The sequence below is a fragment of the Artibeus jamaicensis genome, unplaced genomic scaffold (genome assembly GCF_021234435.1).
Source record: "Artibeus jamaicensis isolate MK-2021 breed Jamaican fruit bat unplaced genomic scaffold, CSHL_Jam_final contig_432, whole genome shotgun sequence".
Taxonomy (NCBI): domain Eukaryota; kingdom Metazoa; phylum Chordata; class Mammalia; order Chiroptera; family Phyllostomidae; genus Artibeus; species Artibeus jamaicensis.
The window spans coordinates 4,747,263-4,770,869 of record NW_026521828.1 but is presented as its reverse complement, the minus strand read 5'-3'; the positions used below and the strand labels follow the sequence as shown (position 1 = coordinate 4,770,869).

At 38.7% G+C, this 23,607-nt stretch overlaps 1 protein-coding gene across 1 annotated transcript; it reads left to right on the top strand.

Annotated features, from left to right (window-relative positions):
- Positions 1–1,647: 1,647 nt before the first annotated feature.
- On the top strand, positions 1,648–16,050 carry GABRA6 (gamma-aminobutyric acid type A receptor subunit alpha6). Its single transcript, XM_037141745.2, has 9 exons — positions 1,648–1,691; positions 1,893–2,011; positions 2,607–2,674; positions 4,562–4,782; positions 4,867–4,949; positions 5,249–5,392; positions 5,799–5,951; positions 7,432–7,691; positions 15,775–16,050. The coding sequence occupies exons 1-9, from the start codon at positions 1,654–1,656 to the stop codon at positions 16,048–16,050; spliced, it is 1,362 nt and encodes a 453-aa protein (XP_036997640.2). The 5' UTR covers positions 1,648–1,653.
- Positions 16,051–23,607: the final 7,557 nt, after the last annotated feature.

Sequence of the window (23,607 nt, the reverse complement as noted above, 5' to 3'; positions counted from 1 at the left end):
AGAAAAAAGCCAAGAATCATATGATTTCACTTGTACGTGAAACGTAAAACTGAAACTCATAGACAACAGTACGGTGGCTACCAGAGGGAAGAGGGGTGTAGGGCATAGGAAAGGGTAAAGGGGGGCAAATATGTGGTGATGGAAGATGGTACGGCTTTGGATGGTGGGTGCACACTGCAATATACAGATCATGCTTCACAAAATGTACATTTGAAATCTACATAATCTTATTAACCAATGTCACCTCAATAAATTTAATGAAAAAACTATTTCATAGGCAATCTTGCATTCTTCCTGTATCTATTGTCTCTTCTTGGTTATAACCTGTTGAAATGCTCCTCAAATGACTTACATCATGTCTTCAAAAATGACTTGTAAGATTGTGCTATGTGTCTGCAATAGTTGCCAACCCCTTCACAGAACGTAGGTTCTGAAGGTACAGACTTGGGTGAGTTGGGTGAATCCTGGGTGGATTTGATTTGGCTGGAGGATGGTGAAGTGGGACTTTTGCTTCCTATTCTTATGTTTCTGAATTAATATATACATATTAATATATAATAATGAATAAATAATGTATAATGCTTTCCATTACTGCGCTAAATTTTTAATTTAAAGATTAAAATTTTAATGTTTAAAGATGCTTCGTTTACTCCATCTTGTTCCTACCACACTGGGTGGAGAATGTTATTTCTTGGGTTCAAATATTTTACTTTTGATCTGCGGCAAGCCTAGTAAGACTGTACTCGCAAAATCACCATTAACCATGTCTGGAGATGCCTTGTTCTTATGTCATTTCTACATGGGGACTCTTGGAATCAGCTATTCCAAGACACTGTTTCTTATAGGCAGCATTCGTGACACTGGTCAGGTTTCTAAAAATAGTGGTAGGATCCATTTATGTATCTTAGCTTGAGAGGACACACCTTTGACTTGGAAGGATCAGCAAAGCACTTGAAGAAAACATTAATCCACCAGGAAGGTGGCCAGGAGCTGTTAGACAGTGTGATAAGGTGTTTCAATGAATAGTTAAGGGAAATTTTTGAACACAAAGGAAAGGAGCATCTGATGCAAGAAAGCTGATGAAATCAGAGAGAGAAACCAAGAGGATCCCAGGACCATTAGACTTTTGAGCAGTAAGAGCTGCATGGGAATCCTTCTGTGAACCATAGAAATAATAAATGCTAAGACCATTGGAACATAATCTCAATCAGCAAGATGCCACTGCTTTCCAGATTCTCTCACAGGGCTCTGCGAACTCCATGCCAAATCTAGCAGTGGATTTCTTCCTTCTAATCTGCCCTGATGCCTTATTCAATTATTGTCACTGCTCTCCAACCATGCACTGTGCCTTCTGACTCTCATTTCCCAAATGAGTCAGTCAGAGGAGACTGAGTGTCCACCAGGACATAGTCTAAGGCCACGAGCCACCGCGTTCCACGTGAAAAGACGAAAACAGGTACAAAGGGAACAAGGCAGACCCTCAAAATTTCCCTGGCAACCTCACCATCTTACTGGACTACTGGCTGGATGCAATCAAGAAGGAGGGATATGAAGGGTCCAGGAGGTTCCTCTAGTTGACTGGCAAAGGGAAGCTGGTCAGCGGGGAGGATAAGCCAGGAGGAAGACGGAGTGGGCATTCCCGTGCACTGCAGAATGGCATCACCGCTGCCCTGGCTGTACATTATTTTATGGTAAGATCATTTTTTTTCCTGATCTTTTTCTCTCCAGCTGAGAGGAAAGGGAAAGCACACACACACCCTGGGTGACTTCTATACCAAATCACGAAAAGCCTGGTTGGTGCAGCATGTAGTCGTGGTGGGGAAGGCAAGGTGATTGAACAGTGTATTTTTCTCTGAGGCTGGGAGTGAGGATCACTGCATGTCTACTCACAGGGTAGAGAACGCCCTAGGGAAGCTTGAAGATGAAGGAAACTTCTACCCAGAGAACATCAGTCGGATCCTGGACAACTTGCTGGAAGGCTATGACAATCGGCTCAGGCCAGGATTTGGAGGTGAGAGACACCCTTTAGTAGACCAAGCACCTGGACTCTGCTTCCCCCTGACTGCCATTGGAAGGCCCAGAGGCCTCAGAAAGGAACCTGAGTGGGAAAGTGCTGGGGTCCTTGAGATACGCCACGCATATGTTCCCATCCAGTCTCTGCCCCTCCTCAATTAGCGACCTTATATGCAAGTTATTTGAAGTCTGTGAGCCTCAGTTTCCTCAGCGGTAGTGGGAGTGTGTGAACACTGCTTGCTTCACAGAGTTGTGTGAATGGTGCATTATATTCTCTGTATAAAACAATATTTTTTTTTAGCATTTGTCCCATTAAAGTCATCAATACATTAGTTACTATTATAATGTTCATTAGAGTGATAACCTACTTCTCCTCTTTTCCTTAATGCCCCAAATTGACCATATTAAATTCAAAATAAGGCAACTGGTGTGAATTTTCAGAGGTGGAAAAACCCAAGGACCCCCTACTGGGATTGCTCTAGGATGGGCTGCAGATTCTGGCCATGGAAAGGGGCTTTGTTGTAGCATCATTCAGTTTGGTTCCTTCAACCTCACTGGGGATAACTACCCCCATCCTTCTGGGCTAATTGCAGGTGCTGTCACTGAAGTCAAAACAGACATTTATGTGACCAGTTTTGGGCCCGTGTCGGATGTGGAGATGGTGAGTGAGCTCTGTGTGAAGAGGGTAACTTACTCTGGGGGAGAGGGCCATGTCCCAGTTCTGATGATGATGGGCATAGTCACCAGGCACCATTACTTGGTACACGGGTACCCGGGCTGGGAGGGCTCTGCCATGGGAGCAGATGCCTGTTTCATCCTCCCCATGAACGGCTCTGCTGGAGCACTTTAATCTGACAGGTTTTGTAGGATGATATCCTCTCTTCTGTCCACAAGTCACTCACCGATTCTTCCCTACAAAGAAAAGATTTCCTCCTCTTTATGAAGTCCTAGTAAATGTCTGAAGTAGCAAAACAAAACAACCCAATAAAGGTGCCATGTAAGAGTATATTAAGAATGTCTATGAAACTTAAGGCATAGAATTTTTTTTGGTAGTACATCATTTTCAGTGTATTGAATTAAAAGAGTAAAGGCAGTGACTGGAAAGGCTAATGCATTTCACCTTTTACATTGTGAATAGACCAGTGGGTGTTCTGGGGACTCTGCTCTGGGTACAGATGGCTGTGGGTTCATAGAAGGGTATTTATAGTAAGTGGCGATGAAAACCTGAACTGGTTTTCTAGAACAAAGCATGTTATAAATGCTTTCACAGCTCTTAGGTAGCATTTTGCCCTAAAGGTAAAATATAAATGCTAAAGCTGAAATAAACATAACTTTTTAAAGAAGTGCCTCGTTACATTTTATTAGGGAAATTCTAATTTTGGATAAAAAGTCTGTAGAGACTTTTTCATGGTCTGCTCTTTTGAGTGGAAAAGAATAAAGGAAGAAGGAAAGAGAAAAAAGGGAGAGAAGTAAAAGAGGAAAAGAAAGAGGAAAAGGAAAAAGAAAGATAATAAGGCAGAGGAAGAGACAGGGGGGAGAACTTTAAGAGATAAATATCTTAATACTCTTCATTAGCCAGAATCCTCAATTATTTTACTATCATATTTCTCATTTGAGTACTGAGTCACCCAAGTACAAATGACCACAACCATATTCTACTGTATTATTTGAAATCTGGGGATACTTGGAATTTCATTTTATGAATTTGTCTCCTTTCTATTTGTATAATTGAGACTTGGTATAGCTTGGATAATTCTTATATTAATATACTGTGTCAAATTATACTTTAAAGATATAATCACCACTTATAGTAATAGGTCTCATAAAAGAACATGTAAAGTAGATAAAGCAATTACTGGCAATATTTTTACATAGTTATGTTGATATGTAGCACTGACTTTTGCAATGAACCTTATCATCATTCTTAATATTTTTGATGTTATTTCATAAAAGCCACAAATTAAAACTCATGATTATTATTAGGCATACTTGAAGGATGCTCTTTTCTTGTGTTCATGGACACATTTACTGTAATGTTCTCTGAGGACAATATAAAATACCTATGACGTATAGCCCAGGTTCACTCGCCTGGTAAAGTTCATCTTGGAACTGTACTAAATGGTATTGTGATGCCCGTAGACACTCCTGATGGTGATAGGTTGCTAAGGGGAACGGTTAGACTAAATAATAGTAAGGAGAGAAGCACAAAACCTAGACTGTAAGTATTTTAATATTTTTCTCCTAAATTAAGCATTGGGGAATTGATAGGTTGATAGATGGAGAGCTGGCTGGCAAAAAGAAATATATGGGAGATGGTCAAGGTTAAGAAGGGAAGTTTGCATAACCCAGCACTATCTTTAAAAATAATACAAACTTTTAGGCTGAGCTAAATTAAGAATTCATTGAAACTATAGCTTTCCTGATAGGTTATTGCCATAAAAATTTGCTTTATTCGTTAAGTTTTAGGGATTGCACAGATAAGTTAGTGAATAAACCATTCTTAATAAACCAGCTCCCCAGCCTGCATGAGTATCTTACTCTCTTTTAGGAATACACCATGGATGTTTTCTTCCGCCAGACCTGGACTGACGAGAGATTGAAGTTCGGGGGACCAACTGAGATTCTGAGTTTGAATAACCTGATGGTCAGTAAAATCTGGACACCTGACACTTTTTTCAGGAATGGCAAAAAATCAATTGCTCACAACATGACGACTCCTAATAAACTCTTCAGAATAATGCAGAATGGAACCATTCTGTACACTATGAGGTAAGGTCTCCCCAGTTCTACTTCCTCTGCACAACTGAGCTGTCCATCACACTAATTCAGAGTCATTTATTTCAATACCCCTAGGCTTACCATCAATGCTGACTGTCCTATGAAGCTGGTTAACTTTCCTATGGATGGGCACGCTTGCCCACTCAAGTTTGGGAGTTGTAAGTTACAAAAAGCTTCTGAGAGTGAAATAATGCCTTCAAAATACACAGTTATTTGGTTTTAATCAGAGCCTGGAAAGCAAAAGAGAAATAATACTGTAACATCCAAACTGCGATTCCAGAATATATTTACTTAATCATATCTGTCATAGTCATAGGTTTTAGTTGTCTAAAGAAAAGCATGAAAGAGAATTTATGCCTGCATTTTCTTTTTATAGAGAAAAATATTTTCTTTGAAAGAAAAAAATATCACCACTAGTCAGATTCACTATGATGTTTCATTTGTTTAAAAAATTCAGATGCCTACCCTAAGAGTGAAATCATATATACATGGAAGAAAGGACCACTGTACTCAGTTGAAGTCCCAGAAGAATCTTCAAGCCTCCTCCAGTATGATCTGATTGGACAAACGGTATCTAGTGAGACAATTAAATCTAACACAGGTGAGAAGTTGACCAATACACGCAGGTAATCCTGCAAGGTGACTCTGGTGTGCACCTTTATCATACCGATCTCTTTCTCCTCTGTGTCAGCCATTCTCAGATAAGCTTGATGTTTTGAAGTGATGAGTAGCTTTCCGTAAGTTGATTTTGCAAACAGGTGCACATCAAGATTTGTGTCTCCTGGGAATAAAGACAAAGGGTACATGACACAAAGAACCCCACCCAAAACAACAAGCTGATGTGATCTATCATCTGCTAATCAATGCCTTTGTTACATATTAAAATATGCCTTTGCTGATTTACCCTTAGCCCTTGTTAATTTGAAGACCTGTGAGATTTAGTCCCAGCTGCATTTTTTTGACACACTGTCAACAGCAATAATATTGATGTATGTGTCATCCAACAGGTGAATACGTAATAATGACAGTTTATTTCCACTTGCAAAGGAAGATGGGCTACTTCATGATACAGATATACACGCCTTGCATCATGACCGTCGTTCTCTCCCAGGTGTCTTTCTGGATTAATAAGGAGTCTGTCCCCGCCAGAACGGTCTTTGGTATGCTTCGCTTCCATTCCCATTCATCCTCCAGCTCCCATGCCTTGGGCACTTGAGGAAAATATTCACACCAGTGCACTTTTTCAGTCCGCAAGGGAAATAGACTCGTATCTCATTCAGACACTTGTATTGTGTAAAATGACCCTTATCGTATTGCAAGTTGTGTAGTGAGTCAACCAAAAATTCGTCTCAGTGAGAATTCTGGCTGGTTTCCTGTGACTTTTGGATGTCCTATTTAAGAAGGTTTTTAAAAAAAATCTTCATTTGATTTTTCATAGCCAAGAAAAAGCAGAAATGTAAAATCTGACATCTAAATTCATAAAAACAAAGGCTGTTATTGAACTCACTAACATATAACTTGTGTCTCATATTATTTTGGTTGAATCATAAAAAATGCTATTTTGTAGGTCTAAAAATAGTTAAATATTACTCATTTCCCATGGTTCGACCTAACTATTCAGTTCCATTTATGATGTATAGAATCACTACTAGTTTTTTTAAGATAACTTTTTAAATTTAATTATTTTTCAAGTACAGTTTTCTGTCTTTTCCTCTCATCCCAACCCACCTCCCCCCGTGCTCCCCACCTCCCTCTCATTTCCACCCCCCCTTTAGCTGTTGTCCATGCGTCCTTTATACTAGTTCCTCTAAATCCCTCCCCCTTTTCCCCTGAAATTCCCTCCCCTCTCCCCTCTGGTCACTGTCCCCCTGTTCTCTATTTCACTAGTTTTGATTAAGCAAAACAAGAAAAGGAGATGTGACAGAAAAATATCATCACTGACTAAACCTGTTTTCTCTGAGTTTTCTTGATTGTGAATTTAGCAGTTCCTATAGAAGATCTAAACTGAATTGAAATATCAGATGAATTTTGACTTTTGAATTTATTAAAGTAGGTTTCTTTCTGTAAATTATAAAACAATATCTATATTATGATGTTGATTATATCCAAATTATATAAATTCCCCAAGTCATAATTCAAGACAGAAAACTGCTGGCAGATAAAAGATGAAATTATTTTTTCATTAGTAAATATTTTACCTTAAAACCAAGGTGGGAATTTAAAAAAATTGAGGAACCTAATTTATGATCATTATCATACTTGATAAACTTCTTAAATATGATGAAAGATATTATCAGCTATGACAATTGGTCAGAAATTCAAGGTTTTATTATTTTAGTGATAATTTGCTTTGAGTTTTCTAAGGAAATAAACAACTAGAATTTTTCATGACTTGAATTTTACAATAGTTAAGCTAAAACACTTCAAAATATGTTTTCAATTATTACAATGTACAGCTAACTACAGTAGGGACTAAGGATACAAAAATGATAATACCTATGAAAGTAATTGTTAACAACTACAAAATAAAATATTAGCAAAAATCACATTTGGAGAATGTTTCATCCACGCCACCAACATTGCAGCTTATTTTTGCATTCCAAATGCTAATACTGCATCTCTCGTTCTTCTCCATTTTAGGGATCACCACTGTTCTAACCATGACCACTCTAAGCATCAGCGCCCGGCATTCCTTGCCCAAAGTGTCTTATGCAACCGCCATGGACTGGTTCATAGCTGTGTGCTTTGCTTTCGTCTTCTCTGCTCTTATTGAGTTCGCAGCTGTCAACTACTTCACCAACCTTCAGACACAGAAGGCCAAAAGGAAGGCGCAGCCTGCAGCCTCACCCCCAGGGACAGTATGCAAAGCGACTGAGCGCTTGGAAGCTGAGATTGTCTTGGTAATTGTTTACTTTACTAAGCTAATGCACCATACAAAAAAAGGTAGTGCAGACAGTGATCACAAATAACCAGAGAGTCCAAAAGTACTGTTACTTGAGCATGAGTTACATAAGCCTGGTTCCAAGGCCAACTGCTTTTCCAGATTCACAGGAAAAAGGCTGCAACAATCCTTCATTTATTTCTGCCCTAAACTTTCGACATCCTCTTTCATCATCACCCTCACTGGGGCTGGCTCATCCCAGGCTTTCAAAGTCAAGCGCATTCTGCTGAGCTTTTAGATGTTTGCTTTGAACAGGTTCGCTTCAACCAACCAGGGAGAATAAAGTAAAAAAAAAAAAAAAAAAGGTCTTAATGACCCTTTGAGACTTCACAGTCTGAAGGAAACGCACAGGGAATCCTAAGGAATGGACAATTTTTATTAAAAATCTGCTTGTTGGTTTATTTCATGAGGGGAAGATGTATTAGGTTCTATGAATGCTGACTCATAAGCCAAGTTTTTGATTCATATGGAAAGATTTTCATGGTCATATCAATATATTAAAATATGGATATAAATATGGTTTTATTCAAAGACATAATCAGTGAGAAATATCTATATGAATTAAGTTTTGACTTGCTGTGACTAAGCTCTGGTCCCTAAAGGTGTTTTGAATAAATAACAAATGGTGGCAATAACAATTCAAGGTAATACGTGTGCCCTCAAATTCCAATTTTACATATGAGTAAATTTTTCCAATCATTAAGTTGCAAACACTTTTATAGTGGATTATGGAACTGATTGACAAGTATATATTTTTATATAAACTCTAAATACAGTTTATATAAACACAGTGGCTCTTGCAAAGAAGAATATTCTGCTCTGTAAAATTTAGTAGTGCAGATACTTTAAACTGAAAGTTTCCTTAGACTAACCAATTCTCATTAATTAATATTTCCAAATCATCAAACCACATGCAGTCCAGCTAATTCTCAGTTAACTGTTGTGATAAAAAAATTTTAAAGCAATCTGGATTTTACTTCTGAAATACTCAGGCACTTATGGGCTGAAAAACAATACAAGTTTTCACTGAAACTTTTCTCTTTGATAAACTAAGAAACTTACTTGAGAATTTGCATTTTATCCAAGGAATAAAATAAGGTTATTCCTATGATAAATGGAACTATATAATTTAAAGATATTTTTTCTTGGATTATCTTTTACTAATAAAGAAAAAAATGTCATATAGTGACCCAGTCTAATTACTTCACTTGCAAATCGAAAACAGAGTGTCAGAGAGGAAAGGTAGGAATTACTAGTTGGTAGAAGAACCAGGAATTGATTTCAGAATTCTGATCTCCACAACCTTACAGAGGCCACGCCCTCCCCAACAATTCCTGCAATACTGAGACATCAAATATTTTCAGAATGGAGCTGAGATCATCCCCAAAATTCTTTCCTTGACTTAATGATTTTTTAAAATATAGATAAGTTTTCAAAGATTGCAAATATATAAATTTTGAAACAAAAATGTGTTAGTTGAAGATTCAGTCCTTGAAAATCACTTGTTTCAGAAAAAATAAATTCCAAATATTTTTGAGAATTATTTTGTTTGTAAAAACAAGTAATTATGTCACAAGCCATCTATATTTACATAGGTATATAATGGACATATTGTCCAAAGGTTATATAATAACATACACCTATAAACAGAATATAATGTTTATCAAAATTCAGTTTAACAGTCTGCTGCATGAGAAATAGTAAAAATTAAAAGAGAACTTCATGAGACACAGGATAAAAAAATAACTCCAATTACTTCAAATATGCTTATTGATCTAACAAAGAAATAAAAAGAAAGACTAACTTCTTCACCTCAACTCTTTTAAAATATATATTACTGATTGGAATATTATTTCAAATCCTTAGAAAAGTGGAGTTATTATTCCCTTAGTCTATTATTTTAGAGGTTCAATTTATTAATAAGATATAATTTAAGACCAGGTCTTCATACAAACTACTTTTTGCAATTCTAAAATAGTAACACAATGAACAAGTCCTTTGAGAAGCTGGGTAAAATACTGCATTTATATAATTTCAAAGTACTTGTTTGGCAAGTTTCCGTTTTTCTAATGAAAAATACATCTGTAAACATGAATCTACTTAAAATACTTTAACACAATGAAAGGTAGAATTTCCTTTCTGAAAACCTACGTCAAAGTATAAACAGAAAAAGAAAAATAATTAAACCTAACAATACAAATCTTGTAGATGTCAAAAATAAATACAGGTGATTACATAGAACATTTCTATTTTATTTATTTATGTCAAAACTTGGCTGTTTGCCTTATATAATGTAGAGTAACAGAAATTATATATTTGCAATTTTTATAACAATGGTATATTATGATTGCAAGGTCATTTTTTCCTTTCAAATACCATGGCATTTAAAAATGCCTATGCAGTTGTAATCAAAATAACATTATTTGAGTAACTTGGACATTGGAATAGCAAGCCGATGGTGAAGCTGAAATAAAATAAGTGCTTGGATATTTTATGTGATTCTAAGTTGTACATTTTAATGGACTCATTGCTTTTCAAAAGAAACTACTTCCAATGAATGTAGAGAAAAGTTTATCACTGATTTTGACCTTACAATATAATAATGACAAAGAAATTCAGGCATTTGAAACTGGAAGGGATACCTAAAACCAAAACCTCAGAAGTGGTCTATAGAGTAATTATTTTTCTGTTTTTAAGGCACTTGGAACTAGAGACTTTATTTTTTTTAGGTTTTGAGAAGGAATTGTCCATAATTTCTTTTCTATTGATACAGTATTTTTCCTTATTGTTTTTATCTGGTACGTTATCTTGGCCTTAGAGAGTCATTCCTGTCTTTGTGTTTCAGAACTTGTGTCTGAGGTATACCTATTCTGCATGTAAAACCAAGTTTGGACCTTGATCTCTTTTTTAATGCTTTGCTAGCTTCCTTGTTACTTTAAAAGTCAAAGCTCTTGTTACTTATTCCTGAAAGAACCCTCCCTCCCCACCGACCCATCAACACATCCAATGTGGTTTTTCTTTTTCAGTGGAGGTATGGTGTTTTTGGTAAATGATCTACAAACAAAATTGACCGAAATGTCATTGGTCAGGATGAGAATTATACTTATAGTGATTGTATTATTCATTCATTTATTCTTTTCACCTGGCACCCATTTATCGAGTACTTGAGGATTCACTAAATTTCTGAAGTACTTATGTGCCATAGCCTTAGAGTAGAATGTTGAGGATATATCAATGAGTAATATTGATAGGGCCTCTTTCCTCATGGAGCTTCTTCCTGAGCAGGAAGAAAGACAAATCAATGAGCCATGACAATATGATGTGATAACGGCCGTGTTTAGGTATGTGGCAGGCTGAGAAAGAGTCCCGCACGGGTACCTAACTCAGACTGGCGCGGTCCTCACTCTGGAGGAAGTGATGCCTAATCAGAGAACAGAAACACGAGCCTGGTCCTGCTCTAGAAGCGCTAAGTCAGCTGCTAGAAACTTGGGAATAGAGAGGGAAATAAGACATATGTCTTTTCCTGAACCCTCTTCAAGCCTGGACTGTCTGCTGGGCCATTGCCATGTTGCCCCGACCTACAGAGAGATATGAAGCAGAGGATACTGAGAGATTTACCTCTGAATATTGCCAAGATTTGTTTGAGTAATTCTAACATTACTCAGTAGCATTAAGGGCTATATTAAGACCATCAGAGACTCTGGGCTGGGCAGGTGGTGAGCTCCTTCCCGGTACCTGCTATCAAATCCCCATCTAAAATTCCATTCTTCACCCTCTGAACCTTCCCATGTGGTTCCCAGACAGGCCCCTAGCACCATGGACTCACCAGATCACTGCCAGTAAGCTTCTTCTCTCTAGAAATTCTGGGTTCAGCTCGGTTTTTAAACCTACCAGCTGTAGTATACGTGCAAGATAATTTGACAGAGTACTTATTTTCTCCATAGTGACAGACTAGTTTAAAATAATCTGATAGTTTTAAACAACGTTAAACGCTAGGCATTTTCAAAAAAATTGTCATATTTTTGATGCCCCTGTTTGCTGGCTGTAAAAGCAGGTGCAGTGTTAGCTCCTTGAGGAATGAATGCAGCCCTCGTTCAAACCTGTCTCTTGCGTGGTAACCCAGCGCCCCCTCCTTTGCAATATATCAGACTTATTGAACATTATATCAAAATTGCTTTAAGTATTTCCCAAGTGCCTTATCCCTGCATCGAATAATTGATTGTCGTAAAGTCCAGTTTGATTCAAAGTACCTTTGCAATATGCTGTTAATTAAAACAAAGCTGTGCTCTAAAAATACCCAGAGCAGGATGGCACTCAGCAGCAGGGGAGCCCCGGAAAAATGCAAAACCACAGGTGTTCCACTCAAAACAATGACAGCCCCAAGCTGAGCCCTCATCTGGACTCCACAAAAGCCTATTTTACCATCAAGTGAAGCTGCTGAGCTCACAATGAACAGGAGGGCAGGGTCTGATGCAGACCTGTAGCTTGAATGGCTTGGAAAATTGGCTTTCTTTTCATTTCAGAAATCCAATGTGATTCTTTTAAATTGGCATCCAGTCTCCTGCACGGTGAATTCCCAATTATCCAGGAGCTGATTATCCAGCACATGTATTAGCTAGCCAAGCTTCATGCATTTCCTTGAGCATATCTTATTTGCTGCCTGCTAGAAAGCCCTCCAATGACTGTTGGGCAGTGGGAGAGTTGTAACTCTAACCAGTGATTCTCAGTGGAAGGTGGAGTTTCCCCCAGAGGATACTGGCGAGGTCTGGGGAGAGGACAGGGAGGCTCCTCCGCATTCCATGACGTACAGAACAGTCCCCCACAAAGGTGTAGCCTACTCGAAATGTCAATAGCTCTGTGGTTGAAAAACCGGGTGCTACATTGTGATGAGAAGAAACAGTTATTGTTGAGCATGAGCTTTGGAATCTGAGAGGAATTGAATCTGACAATTATTACGTGTGTGAGCTTCCTGCTTAAGCCTTCATTTGTTCATCCCTAAAATGAAAATAACATTATTACATTACAGTTTCCTCCTAGGAATAAGCAAAATAACACATGCAAAGTGTTGTGCAGTGCTTGCCAATAGTAAGCATTTAGATATGGTACTTATCACTTAATGCAAAATAATACACTGAAATATAATGTAATATAATCATAACCTTTTATTTATTTATTTTTTTGCCTGGCTACTGAAAGAATCTTGAAAAATGGTTAGATTTACACTCACTTTTGGATCCACTGTGTGTTTATTAAGCATATACTATGTTCCATGTGCTGGCTAGGCGTTGTAGAGCACATACACATGACAATAATATGCCCTCTCCCATTAATATCAGGGAAGGTGATAAGGCATAACAGTAATATTTACGAGGAAGTATGTTAGAATAGCTAAAAGAGTCACAGCAGCTAAGCAAGTGAAAAAGTGTACAAGGTGTGTGCGTCTATGTACAACATAGTCTTTCTCAAATTCTTAAGGAAAAGAACAAATCACTTTAAAGGCAGTAAATTGAAGCGTCGGGAGAGTTGATGAATTCTGTGACTTGTCTAAGCTGCATTGCAGCTGAGTAGTAGATGCAGACCTGCAACCTAGGGCTTTCTGACTGTCTGGTCTCTCGACTCTTGTGCAACCCTCCATAGAGACTGGGGAAACTAATGAGGAAAGGGGCAATCCTACTGTAGGGAACCTTTAATTCCAGGCTAATAATGCCAATGTGCTTAAACTTTGCACGGTGCTTAGACTTGAATGATGTTGCTTAACGCTGGACAAGGTGTGTTTGGCAACCTCATGTTAAGCCATTTCTGACACTGTGACAATGCCGAGATTGACAAATAACTGCCCCCACCAAATCTCTAAAAAGGAGAGAGAGATAAAATAATGCTTTAGACTTTTACGGCAGATTATGCTTTACAGTTACTTTCTCACGTCAATAAACTTTTTTAATGTCTGCCCCCTTTTTTTCCTAAAAAAAGAAGAAAAAACGCCACAGGGTTCTGACAGGCAATGTGCGATATTAAAAGCCGAGACAAATTTAGAAGGGAAATCTCTCTGAAGGCTTGCCCTCTTTCAACTTCATCATGATCCTTAGAAATTTTGCTAGAGTAAAATATTTTAACATCCCATACATCTGGCAGGAGGGTGCTTCTTGGAGAATGAAACAGTGACACATTTTGCTGTGTCAGGTGGAGAATATATTAATAACATATTTACTGAGTGGAAATTCAAACTGGAATCTTAGACACATGATAAAAGCTTTTTTTTTCATACAATGGTGCTGTGCTAATTCTCTAAAAGAAGCAGCATGCTTTCAGACCAAAGTGCCGCTACTCTGGTCCTGTTCACGATCGATGTCTGGTGACCCTGGGCACAGCAGTCCTTGCCTGTCGGATATTTTTAACAGGAAATCTCACTTACTTTCTGTCCCAGATCAGCAGACTGGTCCCTCTACTATTTTTAATTACCTCCTACCTCCAAGACCTGTAATTTATTTAGTTCTGTCCAGAGTGCCTAGCACAATACTAAGCCCACAGATAACAAAGATATTCATTGCTTGAAATTCACCACGGTCCTAACACATTAGACTTGACTTCACAGATTCATTTTTGCTTTGGGTGAAGAAACAGATTCTGCCTAAAAGCACAGTGGGCTTGAATGTTCTGTGATAACTATGATTATTTAGATAATCAAACAAATCAAACAGTGAAATTCAAGAGGGAGAATATAGAGAGAAGAGGCTCTTTGGGTTGTTGTTTACTGCAGTCCAAATGTCACTGCCTCGGTGGGTCATTCTGGTCCTGTGGCTCAGCCGGCACAGGGGAGGTGACGGCCTCTCCCCATTTCTGCAGAGCTGCAGGCTGACACCACAGGGGTCTGCCCATGTGAGTAACGCTCCCTGCCAGGCGACAAAGTGGTGACTGTGCTGCCAGGGAGGACACGAGGAGGTTTTACAAGAGCAGGGATGATGCGCAGCAGGTGTCTGAAGGACAGGCCCAGCAAGGACGGGCTGCCCACAAGGAGAGCGACTATTCCAGGGTGCAGCGAAGAAGAGAATCAGAGCAAGGCTGCCCAGTCTTCAACCTCGTAAAAGCAATCAAAGGCAACCAGAGTTAGAGACTCTGCATGAAGCCTGGGGCTTTCGAGATGAGACAGTTTGGGGATGAAGCAAGCTGTGCCACCGGGTGGGGGTGGGGGCGGGGGCAGCGCTCTCCCTCTGCTGGGTCTTGGCTTTCTCGCCTACCATTCCGTGTGCTAAGTGTCCCTTTCAGGACTAAAATTGATTGTCTTATGATTTCAATGGAACAGAAAATTTAATGATAGAGTAGAGCATATAACAATTCTGAGGTTGGTAAATGAATCATTTTTTGGTCACTTAAGATGGAGGGAAGCCAGTGGAGAATTTCTGAATAGGAAGCAGAATGCTCTCAATATAGAACTTCTGAGCTAAGAGGCAGTTGTACTTCAAGGGATCGATCGTCATCCTATTCAGTCTCAGGGTATTTATACTTTGTCACTGGCTTTTAACGCACACGTGCACCTTCATATACATTTCCTTAATCTCAGTGGTTCAAATTTATGAATGTGCAAAGATGGTGACGTAGGCTAGGAATGGAGTCAGGAGAATGATATCAATTAACGAGGCGGTTATTTTCTTATATGAACCAACATCTACATATTCCAAATTGAAATCCCCTCTCGTTGGCCACACTCACTGCCCTGCCGGTCTACCGTAACCAGGGGTGGATACGCTCTGTGCCCTGGCTCATCTCCTTCTAATTGCACAACACGGTCTCTGGGATGTGGAACACGCTTGGCATCAACTGCTGATGTACTAAATTATAGGATGTTGGATGAAAGCAAATCAATTAAAAAATTGTTTCACTGCTTTCTTGGAAAAGCATTACCATCAAATACTAAACAAATTTGCTGATATTTTTGTCTCAGAGAGTAGTTGTCAATAGAGATGCATCAATGATGAAAAAAATGAATCTAAAAAAGTAGTCTCTATTCTTTACATAGGCTGACTATTTATGTCTTTTTCCCACAGCATCCTGATTCCAAGTATCATCTGAAAAAAAGAATTACCTCCCTGACCTTACCGATAGTTCCACCCTCCGAGGCCGGCCATGTCCTCACCAGGGTTCCCGTCTTACCATCAACTCCTATCACGCCCCCGCCGCTCTCTCCAGCCTTTGGAGGCACCAGCAAAATAGATCAGTACTCTCGGATTCTCTTCCCAGTTGCGTTTGCAGGATTCAACCTTGTATACTGGATAGTTTATCTTTCCAAAGACACAATGGAAGTGAGCAGCAATGTTGAATAGCTCACAGACAGGGCACCTGTCTTATATAAGTTCTCATTTTCTGGATTTTGTTTTAAAAAATAGCACTGAGACTTGTGTAGATGCTTTTCCAAATATGAAATCAAAATTGAAAATCTGTAATGCAGAGCTTTCAGTAAGCAGGTATGAGCCAAAAAGCAATAATATTACTCCTCCAAATTGGGAGTTGAAGGTTGCTAAAATATATGACTTTGGATGGTGGGCACAAAATGCAATACACAGATCGTGTATCATAGGAGTATATACTTGAAACCTATATGATCTTATTAACCAAGTCACCCCCATAAATTTAATAAAATATGACTTTGGTGTACATCAGAGAGAAATTTTATAAGAAGACAAGATTGATTCAAGGTGACTTTGCCCATCTTTGTTCTTCCTTGTTCAATATTTTAAATGTCACTGTGAATAGCATATACCACAAAACAGATAAAATAAGAAAGGCTGACAATTCCAAAGGTTGCCTTAAAATATATTTATTTTGGCTTAGTTTTCAAAAGAGCAAAATATAAATAGTGTGAATATTTATCAGTAGGTTACTACCAGCATGGTGGAAGCCTTTATGCTAGTGAAGTGGCTTTCGGTGGCATTGCAAAGCCCGTATTGAGCTTAGCCATTTGTTGTTAACCTTGCTGTGCTATTTTGCCTCAATAAAGTATGGTGTTTATATACAGATGAATTATACATCGATTATAAATTATGTATGCATATGTATATAGCTCTAGTTGGACTGCGATACAACATCGCTTTATCTTGTTAAGCCTTCCCTTTTAAAATAATATGTTCATTATAATTCCACGAAGTTATAGGAAAAAATAGTGATTAGAAGGTAGCCTTGTGTATTATGACTGTGGTCATATCTTGTATTTTCTACCTTTCTGAGTATACCGCTAAATAAAACGACCGTGAACATGGTTATCTGGCTAATAAAACAAGGGAGCAGAGTTTCCTTAAGTACAGAGAAATGAGATGGTTACCTCTTCCCCAGTGTTAGTGTCCCCGGTGATTCTAACAGATACAAGACAGGGAAGGCCACGCTCCACGAGAGACGTGGAAATAAAGAACAAACTGATGGCGACCAGAGTCGGGGCAGGGATAATGGGAGAAAGAAAGGGAAGGGTTAAGTGAAGGAACATGTGGAAAGGACCCACGGACAAAGACAATGGGGGAGAGGGAGAACTGGATGTGGGATGTGGGGGTGAGTGGGGCGGGGGAGAGGGGTGGGGGGATGGGGACAACTGTAATTGAACAACAATAAAAAAGACGAACTTGAGTTTATATCCAAATAGTCAATCCTACATCTCCTTCCTGCTCACTCATGCACTTTTAAAGATAAATAAGGTCTGAGTATCTAATGTGCAACATGATGACTATAGTTGTAATGCTGTATTGAAATTTGGTAAGAGAATAGAACTTCGATGTTGTCACCAAAAAGGAAAAAAGGGAAGTATGGGTACGTAAGGTGATGGAGATGTTAACTAAATCAACGAGGGAAATCATTTCGCAATGTATATGTGTATCAAATCATCATGCGTGCACTTTCAATGTCTTGGGATTTTGTTTGTCAATTATATATCAATAAAGTTGAAAAATCCCCATAGTATCTCTTCCTGAATCTAACTCTAGCCATGTCCCCGCCCCCTTATAGAATAGCCTTGGGGAAATGGGAACGAGGACTAGGAGAAAGCATAAGCAGCGGTCTGTCCAAACCCATAAACCCCTCATTGGCTGTTGCCGGGTCTTAACATCGCTGAGATCATCCTCAGCGCTCACCCAGAAAGAAGGAAACTGCACACATTCTGCAGCCAAACAAATCACATTTGAATAGAAACAGCATTCTACTCAGGGTGAGGAGCCTGAGATCTGTACCCAACTTCCCTGTTAATTAACTTCATGGCCAAATCTCTGCACTATTTGAAACTACAGACTGAAAGTCTACAGACTTTATGCTCTAAATAAAGGTCCCTCCATTTTACAACTGATGTTTGTTCCATTACTATGCTTTTCTATCTAAATTAAGTTAGTCCATTGATCCAGGGCCTGCTTTTCTTTTAGCAAGGACAGTAACCAATTAAATGCTAGGTAGGTGTTAATCGTTTTATATGCGATCATACATGCAATCTCGCTCACAAACCTGTAAAGGACATGCTACTATTATCTCTATTTAAAGATGAGAAATCAAGGTGAAGAGAAGATAATTGTGTTCCAAATCAAGTGGCCTCAAGGGCTGTAGCTGAGAACCACGCCCAGGCTGGCAAGTATTAATATGTCTAAATATCCATGTGAGCTTTATGGATAGACAGAACTCTCTCTCCCTCTATGAAAACAATAGAAACCGAGGGATAAAATATGCATAACTTTCACAGCCCCCATTTCTATCATTGGTTACGTGACTGTAGTTGATTTAAATGGCTTTCTTCCACTACCCTCCTTCTCAGTCAGCACCTCGGCTTGTTGGCTTGGAGCAATTCACCTTACAGAATGACTGAACACTCTCGGGATAGTCTCCTCACACGTGGGAAGGCAAACTGCTTCCACTACTAGGCAAGTCTCAGAAAGCCTTGGACTTCTCAGAGGCTCGGCATTGTCTGAGTCCACTCAGATGGCACCATGCAATGTCCAGCCCCACTTTCCTTCCCAGCTAGTGTCCATTCTCATGAGAGGCCGGCAAGTGTTATAATTCTACAACCAGCATTACTGTGTTTTGCTGTGTATAATGTACACCCATGTTTTTGGCCCAAACTTTCAGGAAAAAAATCTTTTATTTTTATTCTTTAATTCAAATTTAATTTATTTCTATTTAAAAACAAAACTGATTATCATATTCCAGGGTATTATTTTGCATATGGATATTGTTATTGCCTTTTAGACCATTTTTAATGCATAAGCATAAGTAAAAGAATTAAGAACATTTATATAGACATGGAATTAGTGCTACCCATGTATAATCCATGTATAAGGATTATTTTTCCCTCAAAAATGTGGGCAAAAAGTGCACATTATACACAGCAAAATACGGTAATTAAAATGTGCCTCTTACATTTTATGAGAAGCCAGCCCTTCAAATACAAGAAAGGAGAAATTCTTTTAAGATTGTTGTAAAAGCTCTTTTGTTCTCTATTATTTGAACCAAGGATTAAAAGCCATGAACTTACACTTTTCTGTCTTTGGATTCTCCAGTGAAGAGGCCACCCACCCACAGTTCTTACAGTCCTCATAACTACTGCAAAAGTTAAGGTTTGAGGACACTTGGTTCTCAGGATATTTGCTTACGGTCAACAAGAAGCAATAATTTTAGTTAAATGTGATATGACTTCATATTATAAATTACTAATATCTCATTTCCCATTGGAAAAAAGATCAGTGGTTATTAAAAGGGCATGAGCATGACCAAGTAAATCTCAGAATCTTCTGGTACCAAGTACAGTTCAGATAAACAAACAGCTACTCTCCTCAGGGGTGGGGAAGAAAAGAAGGTGATGGGGTTACCATCTTGGGGAAGGTTCCCAAGGAGCTGGCTCCCAGACATTTAAGAAGGAAACAATGCCTGTGGCATGTACTGCCTGTGAAGCTGAGGGTCATTAACAGGACATTCCTTACACAAACAAGCTTTAAAATGGAAGGGGGAAGTCCCTCCAGTTTTCCTTCTGCCTCATCTCCCTGTAGTGCTTCCTGTTCTCAGAGCTGAGTAGGAAGTATCTTGAAAGGAGCAGTAAGAACTGCAGTCTGGCAGCAGTGTAACAAAGCATGTACAAAAGGGAGGCTTTGAAACTAAGAGACAATGGCTCCAACAGGCGCACAGACTGTGACCCAAACTATTTCCCTGTCCAGCTTCATCTCTTCCAAATGCTTCCTTCATGGTTGATGTTGAGGAGCCATACAGTCTGGTGGGGAAGACACACAAGAGCAGGGAGACTTGTCGGGAAGTACTTGCTGGTTAAATCCCTTTTCCATGAGCGATCATCCAATGAGTTTACGTATGCAAATTGCTTAGAACAGTGTCTGGCATATACAAGGCTCCATAATAAGTCACTGTCTATAGTAGTAGTGTCATCATCATTATAGCCTCATACTACTGTGATGCTAGTGCTAGGTGTTAATACACAATTGGTATTATAAGGTTAAAAGCATTCCCTGTGAGTTCTATGAAACGTATAATCATGAATTTGCTTACGACAAAATATTAGCTGGTACAAAAATAAAATGTGTGTCATCACACCAAAAATAAAAGAGCACCATAAATCACTACTGAAATTTGGAATGATGTGCGGTAATTGTAACCCAAAGGGTACGTTTTCAAAGAGTTTCCCATAAAGCCTGGCTATTTGATTATGTGTTATGGTTTAATAATGTCCTTATCCTCCGATTTTGGCAGTCTAATGCTTTATGTCCCAGAAAAATCAATGATGATTATTGTTAAATCCTCCAGAACCTGAGCTGCATTCATCTTTCTGACGGCCTGTGCTTGTGAGCACGTGGGTATGTGTTGGGGGAAGCTGGAGATCACCACTGGGATAACAGAATGTCCCTCTGAACAGGAATGCTTCCCAAATAGAGGCCTTAGGTACGGAGTCAAGTAAGTGACTTGTCTACATTTCTAAGATTAATTCTTTTATTTGTCAATTACTACAAAATGAATAGACAGACTACCTTCTTTGTTTAACATTTATATTTTAGTTCTAAATGAACACATTAAAATATCACCATTTAGTTACTTCTTGGATTAGTTAGTCTTGGATTTTTTGTTGGTGGTCATGTGAGCTTCATTCATTTTCAATGTCTAATTTTTTGCATTATCCAAATGTTAATGTAACCACGTCTCACTTTTTCTATATGTAGTTTACGTTTCTAGGGAGATTAATTTTTCAGAAAACTGAGAACTTGATGCTTAGCCTAGAATTCCCTTAACTCCCACCACCATCCATGACTGTGGACTGGTTGAAAATATAAACCAAAAGACAGGTATTGAAGGGCAAGCATTTTATTCATAGGAGAATCACTCCACCTTTACTCAAAGCCTACATGCTCCTATTTTAAACCTAGTGCACCCTAACGAATGTTCCTTAATCAAAGTGAATAACAGCAGTAAAATGTAGAAAAATAAGGGGCTTTCATGTCAGACCCAAACCAGAAACAACAGTGAGACAGAGGAAGATAAGAAGCAGATTCAAAAATCACTGTGCACGGAGGCACCGCCGTACACTATCTGTCACCAGCAAAGTAGTGCAGCCTCAAAGTACCAATGTCATCGGTGTGCTCAATAACTGCACTGGACTAGGGGACCCAAGGGCTGTCACTTCTTTGGGTTTCCAATTCTACATCTTTATAACTGTGGGGTTCGATTAGATGATTTATGTAATCACCTAACACTTAAATTTGTATTACTTTATAATAATTTTCTAATGTTTTCATGGAAGAGAACAGTGAGCCCAGAATAAACCCATGTTTACATAATCAGTTAATCCCCGACAAGGAAGATAGGGTCATACACTATGGTAAACACGGTCTGTTCAATAAGTGGTACTGAACCCTGGCTGGCGTAGCTCAGTGGATTGAGTGCGGGCCTGGGAACCAAGCAACCACGGTTCAATTCCTAGTCAGGGCACATGCCTGGGTTGCAGGCTAGTTCCCACCCAGCAGGGGACATATGGGAGGCAACCATACATTTATATTTCTCTCCCTCTTTCCTTCCCTTCCCCTCTGAAGATAAATAAAATATTTAAAAAAAATAAGTGGTACTGAAAAAATTATATAGATATATGCAAAAAATAGAACTAGACCAACTTCTTATGCCATGTTTAAGAATAAACTCAAAATGATTAAAGACTTAAAATGTAAGGCTCAAACCCATGAAAATCCTGAAACAAAACTTAAGCAGTAAAAACTCTGACATCTCCCTCAGCAATACTTCTGACATATCTCCTCAAGCAATGGAAACAAAAGGAAAAATAAACAAGTGGGACTACATCAAACTAAAAAATTTTTGCACAGCAAAAGAAACTATCAACAAAATGACACCATCAAAAGGAAACCTTACCAAATGAAAGAAGATATTCACCAATGATACATCTGATACATCCAAAATTTATAAAGAATGCAGACAACTCAGTACCATACAACGATCCAATTAAAAAGTGGGCAAAGGACCTGAATCGACACTTGCACAAAGAGGACATACAGATGGCTGATAGACATATGAAAAGATGCTCAACATTACTAGTCATCAAAGAAATGCAAATTAAAACCCCAATGAGATATCATCTCATATCTGTCAGAATGGCTATTATCAATAAATCAACAGGCAACTAGTGATGGCAAAGATGTGGGAGAAAGGGAACCTTCATAGGCTGTTGGCGGGAATGTAGATTCATGCAACCACTATGGAAAACTGTATGAAGGTTCCTCAAAAAATTAAAAATGAAGCTTATATATTCAAAGGAACCCCAAACGTTAATTTAAAAGAATATATGTACCCCTATGTCACTGCAGAATTGTCTACACTAGCCAAGATATGAAAGCAACCCAAGTGCCCATCAGTAGACAAGTGGCTAAAAAATTTGTGGTACATATATACAATGAAATATTACTTAGTCATAAAAAAACTTTACCATGTGTGACAGCATAGATGGACCTAGAAGGTATTATGCTAAGTAAAATAAGCCAGGCAGAAAGAGACAAATACAATATTATTTCACTTGTATATGGCATCTAAAGAACAAAATAAATGAACAAACCAAATACTAACAGACTGATGGGTGTCAGAGGGGAGGGGAGTTAGGTGATTGGGTGAGAAAGTGAAGGAATTAAGAAAGACTAGTTGGTAGTTACAAAATAGTCATGAGAAAGAAAGTAAGTAAAGCATGAGAATACAGTCAACAATATTGTAATAACATGTATCACAGTTGGGTACTCAAAATATTGGGGGGAAGGGTTTATAAAGAACACGATTGTCTAACTACTATGCTGTATACCTACAGCTAATACAAAATAGAATTGAATGGAAACTGTAATTAAAAAATAAATTTAAAAATTAAATTAAAAAATCTGGAGAGGGTGACACCTTTCAAAATATTTCTACCAGAAACAGTTAAAGTAAGTAACTGTTTACTTACTTTAGTTTGGTCGTAATATTAGTAAACACTTGTTAATTAGTATTAGGTATTTTTATAAGTGTATAAAAATATATTATTTAGTATTTACAACAATTCAGTGAGTTAGATTCTATCTATGCCCAGCGTACAAAAGGGGAAACTGAGGCCTACACAGGTGACGTCAATTGCACAGTCTCTCAAGGTGAGGCAAGACCCCGAAACCATTTGTGCCTTCTGCAGCACTTTATACCTCCTCTCCAGGTGGCACAGAGGCACCACATACTTGTAGGGGTGCTTCTGTTTCATTCCTGGGTCACAGGGAACCAGCAAGGTTCTGGTCTGCAAAGTTGGACACGTAACTGGAGCGACTCCACCGACAGCTCATTGATTAGAAGCGCAGCACTGCCCCTGGCTGGGTGCGGTTGTAGATTCCGCTGTTGTACCACCC

Excerpts from the sequence above, each read along its gene's own strand:
- GABRA6 (XM_037141745.2), top strand. The coding sequence starts at position 1,654 with ATGGCATCACCGCTGCCCTGGCTGTACATTATTTTATG. Across the intron at positions 2,012-2,606 it reads GCTCAGGCCAGGATTTGGAG|GTGCTGTCACTGAAGTCAAA; the intron begins GTGAGAGACACC and ends GGCTAATTGCAG. Across the intron at positions 5,393-5,798 it reads GACAATTAAATCTAACACAG|GTGAATACGTAATAATGACA; the intron begins GTGAGAAGTTGA and ends GTCATCCAACAG.